The 13,626-nt window shown below is 51.8% G+C and overlaps 3 protein-coding genes across 3 annotated transcripts; 1 reads left to right on the top strand and 2 right to left on the bottom strand.

Moving 5' to 3' along the window:
- Positions 1-1,691: 1,691 nt before the first annotated feature.
- Positions 1,692-2,700, top strand: P152DRAFT_481784 (cutinase-domain-containing protein; the record flags this gene model as incomplete). Its single annotated transcript, XM_033681847.1, has 2 exons — positions 1,692-1,958; positions 2,011-2,700. Exons 1-2 carry the CDS (start codon positions 1,794-1,796, stop codon positions 2,698-2,700), a joined length of 855 nt encoding a protein of 284 aa, XP_033534527.1. The 5' UTR covers positions 1,692-1,793.
- A 319-nt stretch (positions 2,701-3,019) lies between these two features.
- P152DRAFT_481783 (putative glucose-methanol-choline oxidoreductase) lies at positions 3,020-5,157 on the bottom strand (the record flags this gene model as incomplete). The annotated part of the gene is made up of 4 exons (XM_033681846.1): positions 3,020-3,160; positions 3,211-4,635; positions 4,687-4,769; positions 4,822-5,157. 4 exons carry the CDS (start codon positions 5,155-5,157, stop codon positions 3,127-3,129), a joined length of 1,878 nt encoding a protein of 625 aa, XP_033534526.1. The 3' UTR covers positions 3,020-3,126.
- A 4,370-nt stretch (positions 5,158-9,527) lies between these two features.
- P152DRAFT_396545 (uncharacterized protein) lies at positions 9,528-11,309 on the bottom strand (the record flags this gene model as incomplete). The annotated part of the gene is made up of 3 exons (XM_033676365.1): positions 9,528-9,668; positions 9,804-9,854; positions 9,981-11,309. 3 exons carry the CDS (start codon positions 11,307-11,309, stop codon positions 9,528-9,530), a joined length of 1,521 nt encoding a protein of 506 aa, XP_033534525.1.
- Positions 11,310-13,626: the final 2,317 nt, after the last annotated feature.

The raw sequence follows: 13,626 nt of genomic DNA, 5'->3' as shown, positions 1-13,626 counted from the left end.
ATGACTAACCAGCGTATAGCATAAGGGATGTTCTCCATCCCTTAGCCCAGGACTTTAGAGATCTTTTTACTTATCTAGCCCTATGAATATTCACTACCTCCAAGGACCACTACCGACGGAGAAATTCGACGTTCCGCGATCTTGAGAAGCTTCTGACAGCTGCCAATCCTCCCGGCCCTTATCCTGCCAATTCCATATCCATAATCCCCCGATCCTATCCTTCTGGGACGAATATCGGATTAGTCCGAGAACGATCCCACCGGTCTCCGGCCTTCCGAATAAGAACTCGAAAGAGATATTGCCCAGAAAAGGAGAGCCGCAGTATGTCACGATATGCGCATCGCATATACGATGCCATGGCTTGGACAATGATATTGAACGTGTAGAGGTTCCTCATCAGAGATGATCTCGCCGCTCGAATGCCTGCATGGACAAGTACCCAATATTTTCCGCGCTGAACTACTTTAATATATCACGAGCTAGTGGTGCTGGGCATTCTTTGGGGAAGCGATCGAGGGTACGAGTTTTTCGCTTTCTTCGTGAGTGGTGTTTCAGGTCCTCCGAAAACAATCTATATCACTCCTCACCCCGACCCTGAATCGCTGATTATCCAACGGCGCTAAATCCCCACCAGCCTGTAATTAGGTAGTTAGTCGATGGCGATCTCATCAGCCTTCTCGCTTTCACTCGCTTTACATAGATCGCTCCTCGCGATGACCGAACTACGTTACCGAAGTGAGGTCGAACTCAAAATCAATGGGGATTAATCAATCTGGCTCACCAGTCAGCTGGCAGGACGAGATCCGCATCGCATGGATTTTTTTAATTCTGTTCGATGTCCCATGACTTTGAGTGATGAGTCCTTGGCACTTGCTGGTGGGCTCAAGATCTCTACCAGCCACCAGGCTGGTGCACGCCTGTTGCTTGGCTACGATAATACTCCGCATAATGCTTTCACGATGCATTCACTTCTTGGAGATGGTATTGAATGACAGGAACCAAAACACTGATTTCTCGAAAGGTGTAAGAGCTACATCCCTGAAACAGAAACACCAGCGGTCTGTCAAACCGTTCATCATGAGGGATCTCGTCCCATGTCCCTCGATTGCTCGAGCGTCGACCGTTTCACCATCCCTTCCGACTGGGGTTCCATGAAACCTTCTGAGCCGTCATTGGCTGCCGGTGCATAAACCATGCCTGCGGAGCCTCCTGCCGGATAGCGGTTTTCCATATGCTCGAAACGTGTACGATAGGATATCATGTACGACTATATATCACACCTATATCTCGGCCTTGGCTACCAGATTCGGAGAGAGAAAATATCCAAGAGAGTAAAGAGGAACTGAAATCTGCTGCCGCGCCCATATTTGCTCTTCATGAAGCGGTAATTCACCCCAGGCTAAGCCTCTGGAGCATATCCAACAGGGTTGCAAACCTTCTTGTCCCTGGTTTGGCCCGTCCAGGTGGCCAATGAATCCCTTGCCAAGTCATTCTCCAAGTCATTCTCCAAGTCATATTGCTTCAAGTATACATTTACGGGACGATTGATCCAAGTTGACCTTGCTCGCGTGATTCTCAATATGATAGTCCTAGCCCCTTTCTCTCCGTGATTGTGGGGTTGTTGTCCAATCTATTCATGCCTTATGCAGCCTATTATCCGGATCCTACCGGACGATGAAAAGCATATATAAAGACTATGGCTGTCCTGGACTCGGTGGTTCCCTTTTCAGCACGCAGCACGATCCTGACCAACTTCATTCTTTCATTTACACGTCTGCCATTTCAACTTCAACATGCGGTTTTTGTCTACCATTTCTCTGGCCGCACTGGCTGCGGCGGCACCAGCAGTCGAACTGGCCGAGCGCCAGCTGGGCATGTCCTCGAACGAGTTGAGCCAGGGGGCATGCAAGGACGTCATCTTCATCTTTGCGCGTGGTTCGACAGAGCCTGGAAATATGGTGAGTAAACCTCACGATCTTCAATCCGGAACCATAGACTAATTCGACGAAGGGTTTCCTGATCGGGCCCGATTTAGCCGAGGGCCTGAAGAAACTGGTCCCAAGCACGGCCGTTCAGGGTGTCGAATATGACGCATCTATTGGACCTAATATGCAAACGGGCGGCACCGATAAAGCGTCGATTAGTATCGCTACTAAGGTCTTCAATGAGGCGAACTCGAAGTGCCCGAATTCCATCATCGTCGCCGGAGGATACTCGCAGGGTGCTGCCGTCATGCATCGCACGATCGAGAGCCTCCCTGAGAATATTAAGAGCAAGATCGCCGCCGTCACTACGTTCGGTGACACCCAGAACCAGGAGGACGACGGCAAGATCCCCAATTTCCCCCCGGAGAAGGTTAAGGTCTTCTGCAATGAGAGCGACGGTGTCTGCGGCGCCATGCTCATGGTCAATGTGGGCCACATGACCTACGGGGACAGTATCACCCCCGCTGCGCAATTCCTTGCCGACGGAGTCAACAAGGCCAAGCAGGGCGGTGGCTCAACTGGCGGTTCAACTGGCGGCTCAACTGGCGGCTCAACTGGCGGCTCTACTGGTGGCTCTACTGGTGGCGCTGCTGGTGGTCTTGGTGGCCTCAGCGGCGGACTTGGTGGTCTCAGCGGTGGCGGTAGCGGTGGACTCGGCAGCCTCTTTGGTGGCGGCAGCGGCGGCGGGTTCGGCAGCCTCCTCGGCGGTCGTTAAAGGATAATTCAGTGCTGAGCCTTCACGCGCAGAGGGGGTTGCGCGGTTTTGCAAACCTGCCGGTTTACTTGTACGACTGAAGTGTTGGAGCTATTCTCAAAAGAACCGACAAGGTATTCTTACCAATGCTTGAGCTTGTTACTTTGAGTAACTTAGTTAAACATAACTATAATCGCTATTCAAGCCAAACGCATTGTGGTTGATGAACTTGATTTCAAATCGGCCGTGATCATGATTCCTGACTTTCGTAAAGGGAAAATATATTGATTAATTTCCATGGAACTTAATGGACGGAATTCCTGATCCCCAGAAGTGATGTGTGGCTAAGTAAGCAAATGAGACCGTTGACATTCTGGAGGTGCTTCAGCGCCATCAATTTGTGCACCCGAACTGTCCTCGATGATAGGCGATGGGAATTCCGTAGAATTAAAGCTCGGATTTGCCCGTACCCGGTTGTCGACTGCACTCAAAATCAGCAACGATGTCTCCTTCCGATGCAAAGCAACTCACCTCGTATCATCGTTCTTGATATCCTCCGCGATCTTCTCAGCCAGCATATAGCAGACCGACTGCGGGTGACCCGGCGGCAAGAAAGGGAACGCGCTCGCATCCACAACGCGCAAATTCTTGACTCCAAATACTCGGGCTTTGGTGTCCACGACCGCCATCTTGTCCGAGGGCTTCCCCATCTTGCACGTTGCTGATGCATGGAAAAACCAGGTCAAGCTATCAACGAGGAAATCGAGGATTTCTGCGTCGGAGGTGACGTTCGGGCCGGGCAAATACTCCGACCCAATCGTTATCTCGGACATTGCCTCCCAAACTTGTCGTGTGCGCCTCAAAGCGGCAATTTGAAGTTCGACGTCGACCGGGTCGGAAAGCCATCCCACATCCAGAACAGGGGGATCTGCTATGTCGGTACTGGATATGCTGACGCTTCCGCGGGAGAAGGCTGTTTGAATCGAGACACAGACTGAGGCATAGTTACTTCCGTCCATAGGATCTTCAGTCAAGTAATTGCGGTTATATCCCATGCTCGCGTCGAGCACTGCGTACTCCAGGTCCGGCCAATCTGCTGGAAAAGACTTCAGTTTATCCAGCGCGGATTTCGACAAGGTCTTCCGCACCGAGGATGGGAACTTCTCAAAAGCGATCACGCCAGCAGGAGAGGTGAGAGGGCCGGATTCATGGTGAACGTAGTCATTTTGAACCTTCATCGCATATTCCGGGTCGTTGAGCATCCTCGATGCCGTGATAAGGTTGACACGTCGAACTGAACATGATAGGGGATGGTCTTCCAAGTTCTGTCCAACACCGGGCAGATTGGCGATGACGGGGATATTTAGACCCTCTAGCACCTTCTTCGGTCCAACACCGGAAACCATGAGAAGTTGCGGGCTCTGGACCGCGCCGGCGGAGAGAATGACTTCCTTTGTGGCCGAAAGCGTATAGCGAAGTCCCAGTGTTTCGACAACAACGGCATTGGCAGCCTTTTCTTCATTGAACAGAATCTTCTTTGCCAATGTCTGTTTGTAAACTAGCAAGCCAGTGGTATCCGTAGCATACTTCAGGAAACTGGTCGCCGACGACTCTCGTTCCATGGTCTTGGGATTGATGGTGGCAACAAACCACGATGAACCCAAGAGTTTACCATTGGTAAAGCCACTGGTACCGTCCATGCCAATCGCAAATGCAGCTTTCTTGAACCAAGAGGCGAAAGGCGATGCCCATGCCGGCCATGTGATGTGGAGTGGGCCATTTTGAGAGTTGTCGTAAGACGAGTAGTCTTCCTCAACGGATGCATTGGGGAATCGCTTTGTCAGGTCTGGCTTTGTGACGGACACGCTGCGCTTGAAGAAAGGCAGCGTGTTTTCCCATGTGTAACTTTTGTCTCCAACTTCGTTTGCCCACGTTTGCATGGCGCCTTTACTGGGCCTAAACTTAAGGTCAGATGGCGATATGAACGGCTGCGGGGTCGAGACAAACCTAGTATAGGCCATGAAGTTCCTTGCGGAAGAACCGCCTAGAGTTTTCCCGCGCGCATAGTGAACACGGCGATCTTTCAATGGCTGGCTTGCCATGTCAGCTGCGATATGTCAATCCTCTCTCATCCGACCATACCTTTTGGGGGACAGTCACAAAACCCCAGTCGATTGCAGGATGGGTGTCAGCCGGATCGGATCCGAGGAACTGGATTCCAACCAGCCCAGGAATGGTCGAGCCGACGCCGTTATCAACTTGATAGATTCCTCCAGCCTCGATTACAGCAACGGAATACTCTTCTGCTAATCGGGCGGCAATTGTCAACCCAGATGTGCCTCCGCCAACTACGACATAGTCAAAGGTGGCATCCCTTCCGGAGACTCCAAACGAGCTTCCGATCGGCTTCACGGCCTCCGCGATACCAAATAGTAGCTGAATCGACGGCAGCAGAGCTGGCCAGTTATAAATTTTCATATTGAAACAAGGTCGTAGAAAGATAACACAAAATTATGGTCAACTCATTGGGACTTTTGACTTTATAAAGGACGGGAGATCGCCATCACATTAAGACCCGATCGTCTCGGCCCCCATCCCTACTCATGGGAATTCGGTATGGATTATGGAGTACGGTGTGGATTGGTGGATGAGGAAGGTTTGGCTCAACGACAATCATATTCAGTAAGCATACTACCATATATGAGGCTTGCATAGCTCTGACACACGCGTATGTTGTGCTCTGAATTAACCAATCAACGAACGACAAGTCCAAGTGCATTGACGAGAACTAGATACAATGGCAATATTATCGACTATCGAGTACATTCTTCGTAGTAGCGCCTGATGACATAGGAAGGGAAACGAATCATAGGATCGTGGTGACTTAAAGTGTGGTAGATCGAACACTAACTGGGACAAATAGCCCCTGTAGAAGGCCCCCGTCCGGGATGACCGTTCTACAGGCATTTACAGAAGGGCTGAAAGGAGCTGGACTTGAGTATGGAATAATAGTACTCCCATAACGTAAGATAATAGAAACGCGGCTCTTGAGCGATAACTGGCTTCATAGGTTGCCATTCAGAAATACCCACCGAAAGTCATCTTGAATCAGTCGCATTCGGGCTGACTCCCCTTGGATGTTGCAATGTGAGTAACGCCAGGAGACGCCCTTAGACTCCAATCCGTATGAGTTTGTGCACGTCAAGGGCTGTTCATGATTCATCAATTGCCATTGATGAAAGGACGTCCTGAACACCAGATACTGTGCCATCCTGAATGGTGCAGATGGGAAGAGCACGTACGGGAGGAAGGAATTGTGGTGCCTTATTATTGCCCTTCCTGCCTATTAATAGTAAGGCTCCTCCCCACATGAGCCTCGCAGAGAGGCCTGACGGGCGTATGAATCTCTCTCGGTCTCTCTGGTATGGTAAGTGGCAAGGCTCCGTGTGCGGTTCGGACAAACCTCTTTCCGATTTCTAACCTCGCCCCATTCTCACCTTAGTTAGCCCAATTGCCACAAGTAGTTAACATAATCTGATGGAACCAGAACGCAAAAGACCTTTTGAACAAAGACATTGAATAGAACCGGAACATCTGGCTGCACGTATATGTGAGCTGGTTCCCCCGAAATCACCGTGCCACGGAATATCCGTCCAGGCGTCATTTCCTACTCGACTGCCCAATAGATTTGCCTTGGACTTCTTGGACGAACTCGGGGCCAGGGGAGGTTTCCTCAATTGACAAGTGGAGCATATATCTGCACCTTTATGTCATATAGCCTATCTCGTCCAAGTCAAAGCCCCTGTCGTAGATCCTTATAGTCTATCAACTTTATTGTCGGCCGTGAAGGCGCTCGCAAATACATTGTCCTTGGTTTCCTCTCAGTCGAATCTGGCTTCAGCTCGTATAATCTCGAATTCGCCTGTTTAGTTGCCTGAAACGGCGCTCTTGCATTCTCCTTTTAGTGTCCTTTATATTCGTCTCGTCCTCTCTATTTCCTACGATTTTTATATTCCCTTTATCTTGTCTTGGACAGCGATCAGGATTATTTCTCAGTTGTCCGTGCTGGAAAGGGGTAGACATTGTGCACCGGGTTCATATCGTTTATCTATCGCGGCGCTATTCGACCATGCTCTCTTCGTAGGGCGGTGATGGGGTTCTTGTTGCCCAAGGTTTAGACAATTCCTCCATTCTTAGCAGCGATTGGTAATTGAATTGGGCAATGTCATAGGCATGGCTTAGCTATGAGGAAATCGACTTGCCCGCCGAGACATGCTCATGCCGAGATTTGCTCTTCAGGGCGTTTGATGCAAGGCACACAATGGATTGCAAATGATATTGTATGTTGTGAATTATGCTGAATGCTGTAACTTTTGCTTGTGGTCATTTAGTTGTTATGAATCAATTGCACCTTTTCAGGGAATTGAGGCCCTCCCAACTTTCTAATTTCCTGCTTCACCCTTCCCTTATTTCTTTTCCGTTGCTCTGCACACATTAAAATAGTCTTTCGCAGAAATTCTTGAGCAGCCTACCACTGTGGCTTCTTTGTTTACCACTGAGCATCATTTCTATATCCTAGATACCAGAGAGAGCTCTTGTTTTGGTATCTCACTGGCCATTATCACTTGTTTGATCAAGGTCACGAAATCCCCACACTTCATGTCGAATTCATTGCTAGTCCCGGGAAGAAATGGATGACACCCCGTTGGAATTCAATATGTCGTCCATGAACGGCATCGGTAGCCAATTTATCGACAGCGACATCGACTTCGAGGGAATCGAGAGAGCCCTCGACTTTGATGACATTGATTCAGGAGCAGCAAATCATGTCACTCAGCGCCCTGCGTCTCACTCTCCGCTAATCGCTTAGGAACTACAAGATGCGGTTGATCAGGCCGCGGAATAACCCTACCCCAACATCGACCCTCAACTGATTGCAATGGACTCCGCCGCCCAGCTTCTCAACAGCGGCCCATTACAACCTACAATGGAAGATAATTTAACGCAAACTACAGAAGCAAGCCCTTCGCCGAAACCGGACGCCTCTATTGCCCCTCCGCGCGAATTGTTCATCTATACGTTCCCGAGCCAACACGGCCATCTACTCCAGAGGCTATCGAATGAGCCCACAGTCCGAGGATATGCCAGCGTGCTCGAGATGGAAGACATTGTCCGAGTCGTCTATCTCCTTGCGCACCCAGGAAAGGACAGTTACTACTCACACTTCGGCGGACAAGATAAAGCCGATTTAGAGGGAAAGATAGCCATTGACTAGGTGAGATATGTTCTTGGGGCGGCCTGGGTGGCTGGCAGCTCTACTGGGACCAGGACCAGACAAGAGACTGTCTATTCGATCGACTAGCTAAAACGTGTTCCGACTCATACCACTCAACTGTCCCCCTGAATAAACCCTTCCCCACGATCCGAAGTCACGTTCAATTCTGTCCACGAGACACTTGCATTGATTGCGTCAAACGGAAGAATAACGAGTTCACGCATCCGATCAACGAGCTTGTCGATCGCTCCGGTCCAGTGGACATGTGTCGTCTACATGCTTGCGAGGCGATTATCAAGGTCGGACCGGGCTCCAGCACCTGCATATATGTGCTACCTGCAATAGTGTGCACCACATGCATCAACGGCCTCTACAACAGCCTCCGAACTGATCGACGAAATTCTACCACGGGCACACCATCCAGAGCAAACTCGTGTGTCCGGTCATACACTGCGATCGGCCTGTCATCAATAAGGAAGGGGAATGTATGCTGGCTGCTCGATGCCTCCGATGCAGCGGAACGGTCACGGTGCCATTGCCGTACGGGCTGTATCACAGAATGAATCACAAGGAATTCAATCCTCCGACCGCAATGTACGCGATCTATTTCTCGTGGGTAAAGAAGGCTATGAAGTATCTCGGTTGTTTTCGGTGCTGCTTTCCTCGATTTTATTGCGCTGAGCTCACCGTGTCTCTTGTTCACCAGTTTTCTAGCGCAGCAGTGGGTTCTCTACCTAAAACGACCAAATCAAAAGCACAAGGGCCGATATTTTGAGAGAAGCAGATCCGTAACAGTGATTTACATGCTCAACAAAGCAACCCGTCTCGCATCGTGTCCTAACCCATTGGGTCGCTGGGAGTGAGTTTGTACTCGAGCAGTATCGGTAGTTTTCGATTATCGTGTGCCAGTGCCTAAGCCAGTCTATACATCGGCCATATGCTCACTATTCTTGGGTTCAGGACATTCTCTTCGACCATTCATATATCGAGAAGCCACATGAAAATTACCAGACCTCTACCGTGGAAAATTGTCGCGCCATAATTCGTTGCAGCCAGGTGCCTGTCTCTCGGGTGGCTGTGATGGCAGGCATGGGAACATGTCGAGAAGGTAGAAGAGGGCATATATTAGAAATGTATATATGTAGGAATCTAAGCCGTTGAGAGACGATAAATCCAGAACTCCTACGCGGTCCCAGATGGAGAAGTAGGGCAGAAGGTTTGTTGTGATTCATGATCACTGTCCATGTTGGTATCCAGAACCATCTCGGTATCTCCGCCACGGATTCGTAGATGACCACGTGCCACATCTTAGCACACTCTACACCAGGAAGCAATCTCGTCGCGCTTCATTTCCCTAGTCTCCTCGATCACCATTACCGCTCCCAAGTCCCAGTCTTCATCGCAAGTGAGTAGAGTGCTTGCCATCCCCCCCAAAACCGTTCCAACTGTATTGATATGGGTATCGCAAGCAACCAAGAGTCGAGATGTCCATAGCCCTCCACAAACCCCCCAATATCATAATAGCACCCTTTGACGGCATTCAATGCGCCTTACAAGTACCTTCACGTGGCGCTCAGTACGGATCCAGGGTCCGCCGGCCGCTGTAGCGACACCAATCGCAGTCTGTCGCCGAGCTCCCGTCATTATCGAGGACGCAGTATTCGTTCCGGCAGGTGCGGCACGGGCGGATGAATTGTTTGGTGCAGGAGTGGCACTGCATGACGATTGTTAGTACGCTTGATCGACCCATTCCCTCGAAAAAAGATCGAATATAAGAGCCCGATATCTGCTTGGTAGGAAGGGGAAACAGTTGGGGAGAGATGAAAGATTGGAAAGGGACGGAACTCACAGTCTGACCGCATCCAAAGCACTCCCTCTTTGAGCCCATTGGCTGCGTATGCTTTCTCCCCATACGCCGCAACCGCGCCCGGACATCCTCTTCAAAATCGCCATACAGCGCCAGCGCCGCCCAATTAATACCATCCGCCTCATCCTCACTCTCTGGCTGTCCATCTCCATCCGCCACCTCCTCATCCATCGTCACCTCATTCTCCTCCACCTGCCCTCCCTGATCATGCACACCCACATGTTCCGCCTCTTCCCCGCCTCCATGCACCCCACCCCCTCGTCCCGGATCGTAACACTCCTCGCACCACCATTTCCCACACCGCTCACACCACCGCTGCTTCAAGCACGCCTCGCACCGCGCATACACCCTCGGCGGCCACGCGCTCTCGTACCCCGTCTCTGTCGCGTTCCACCGCTCCAGCATCCCCAGGGGGCACTGCGCCGCGCGCACGGTGCTCGCGTGCAGCGGCGGCGGCGCGAGCAGCGGCAGCTGGGGGGAGGGCGAGGAGCCGTAGATCGCGGGGGATTCGGGGCAAGAGGTGCAGGAAGTGCAGCCGTGGCCGAGGGCGATGGTGGCGATGGCGGGAGGGAGGTAGGTAAGGGTTGCGGGGGGGGTTGGAGCCGCGGGAAGATAGGAGGGGGGCGAGGAGAGGAGGGAATGACACGGGTTGTGGCGGGGTCCACGACACAGCACCGCGTCGAAGTAGATGAGTCCCTCACAGGCATGCAGGACGGTCGCCCAGTCGACATCGGGTCGGCGGGGGAGGATGCGCCCCGAAGGGTGATACCAGGATTTCATGGGCTTTTCCTTAACCTTTTCCTGGCCCTCCAGATGTGGACTCCGCGGCGCCGGTCGGCCAGTCGCGGGAAGCGGGCTGCGCGTCCGCGCACGTCGTGTCCTGGCGCCTCGGCCGCTATCTTCCGCTTCCTCCAATGGATCACGGCCCCCGAAGACATACAGCGCGCGAAGCTTCAACGCGCCATCTGCGCGTCCAGGTCGTGCGGCATAGAGGAGCGTCTGCCGCAGCGCGAGCTCGTTGAGATGCTTAACCTCGCGGATGCTCAGCACGCGCACATTGAAGCGGTCCTCGCAGATGATCTCCCGGACCAACTCCGCCGTGACCGCCAGACCGTCCAAAACCATCGTGCTGATGTGGTTGAGCATGTGTCTGCGGGAGAGCTGCGCGAATATCCCCCGGAGCGGGGCGGAGTAGAAGTCCGACGCGGTGAGCGAATCATCCATCTGCTGTGTGCGTTGTTCCGTGCCGCCGATGGCGAGAGGACGGGGGGGTGGGGGATAGGCGTGGCGGAGAGGGGAGAGCTCGAGACGGCGGTAGGGGACAGGGGAGGCATCGAAGAGGCCGTGTAGGTCATGACAGGTGGCAGAGAGGGCGATTAGGGAGGGGAGGGGGATGTATGGCGATATGAGATGGAGGAGGAGCGGGTTGGAGAGGATGGTGGTGAGCGTCGGCTTGCATGGCTCGTGGACCTGCTCGAAGATGCCCATTGAGTCCTCGGCCAGGACGGTCTCCTGCGGGATGCATTTTGTGGGGGGGACGTATGAATGAAAGCGTTCAACGGTGAGTGGGAGCCAAGGCATTCTGGTCCGATGAAGATTCTAATTGGGGTGAACGCGGAGCGGATCGACGGATAGGTGAAGATGTTAGGATTAAAGTAGTGAAATCTAGTAAGAGATCAGTATATAGAACGAGGAACATGTTGAAGCAGAATCGAGACCCATAGGGATACTTTTGGTAATCTCCACAAGTTAAGGGGGCCATACAATAAGGTAGAGTAGAAGACCTTGAACCCCGTTCACGGGTTTCGCGCACTCAAAGGTCAAAGACCGTCTTTCAGGGTATCTCGGAATATTCGGAAAGTAATCGCAAGGTGCAAAATAATAATGAAAAGGTCGATGATCCGTATTATTCAAGCCAGAGCAGGGGAAATTGAAGGTATTATCAAAGCGCGTTGGGGGTTGAATGACGACGTCAGTCAAGTCGGGGGGATGGTTGAGGAAGCCATGATGAACGAAACGCGAGGATGCGCACACGTTCAACGTTTGTCCAGTCTCCAAACTAAACTGACCGATGTCGCCAATAGTTTTAGCAAATGCAGCAGGCTGAAATGAAGCAGACAGGCAGGTGTGATGTGGTTGAGGAGAGGTATAGATTGAGTAAGATGGGATGGGGTGAAGGTCCAAAAGCAACGTTGAGATCGGCTCAACGCTAAATCCCGCGACTCGCAACGCTGTATTAATAGCGGCCCCGGCGGGTGCTGGGCATGTTATTTGTCGAGGTAATCGATTGCTCATCATCATACTTCCAGGAATATCCAGGAATATCCCCCCTTCGCGCGAATCAGGCCACTGGCCTACCTCTCGCTTTCGTTGTGAGTGAGTACCATAGTGTGACTTGTGGGCATCGTGGCTGGGATACCATATCAAATATCAATTAAGCCTTTCTGATTGAGCTGCAATGCTGCATCCAAGGGTCCCCACAGGACGATATTCGGCACATAGCCTCGATGGGCTAGACCGCGCGTTGGGTTAGCAACTTAGCATTCTGACAGCCCACCACGACCACATCTCTCCCACGCCTCGCTCTAAGTGAGTCGCTCACCGGGTGCAGACTGCAGCTCGTTTAGACTTTGGAAAGGCTGTGGGAGCCGGGGGGATGCAGGATGATGCATGATCTGGGGCTGATTGGAGAGTGAGAAATCTGTGAGATGATGTGGTCGGGGGAGTGACCCGGACAGCCATCCAGGTCTTGTCACGCTGGAGGATGCGGTGGCCACCAAGGTACCAGGTATTCAGCCGAATAACACGTTAGACCGGACAATGCCAGTCGTTTGTCAGTTGATACTTTGGACGGTGGACTAATAGGAGGATACCGCTTCAACTTGCCACTATGGGTCATGATAGCTGCATCTGTGGCGGCAGAATGCTGAACAACCCGCACTCCATAGATAATGCAGATGCGGATATAGAAGCTTCGAGAGGTTTAGTTGGAAATCACGTCATGTAGGATGTGGAACGTAGATTGGATATTCGGTTGGATTTTTCATCAAGAGACAAGATACCTGTCTCGACGACTCGATGTTCAAGCGTGGGTGCCTAGGCGCCTGAGGCGACGCGTATCCCGTAACCACATCAGAGGCAATTTCTAATTTCTATCTCCAGGTTCGGCTTGATTATCCTGAGAAATATATTAAATCGATCCGCTAGGGAGGTCATCTGCACAGTTTAATTCCAACTATCCACAAGATTGACCGACTTGCCGGAATTCGGGATTCAAAACGTTGTCTGATCATCACCTCCAGGCACGCCAATATCACCAGACGTCAATGTATCTGGGAATCCTCACTCCATCGACCATCTATCCTGGGAAATCCTCCGGCAATCTTGTTTCTATTTGGCTTCAAGCCGTTTCTGCTCTAACGCATACACCGCCTCAATAACACCATCTCTCATCTCTGACCTCAACTACCAGTGCCATCACATCTACCCCACATTCCACCTCAACTGCTACCACCGACCACCGGAGTCCGCAGCGGCACCCTCCGCATCAAGCACTCCATCACTCAAGCTTCCACCATCTGCAGCCTGCACGTTTGGCCTGCACGCTGCAAGCCCTACATTCGGTTGAGCGCCACGTCGAGGTCATCTGAAACGATTTTCGGCCCACAAACCATCACCGTGGTTTTTCCTCCCCCACACTTTGTTCCCTGAAGGCTAGGGTCGATGCCCCACACGTGCTGAGGAGCACGTAACATCAACGCAATCGGCATACACGTATCATCGTCTTACCTACGAGGATACTGTA

Source organism: Eremomyces bilateralis (assembly GCF_010015585.1).
Source record: "Eremomyces bilateralis CBS 781.70 unplaced genomic scaffold P152scaffold_8, whole genome shotgun sequence".
NCBI lineage: Eukaryota > Fungi > Ascomycota > Dothideomycetes > Eremomycetales > Eremomycetaceae > Eremomyces > Eremomyces bilateralis.
This window is presented reverse-complemented; position numbering and strand designations above follow the sequence as displayed.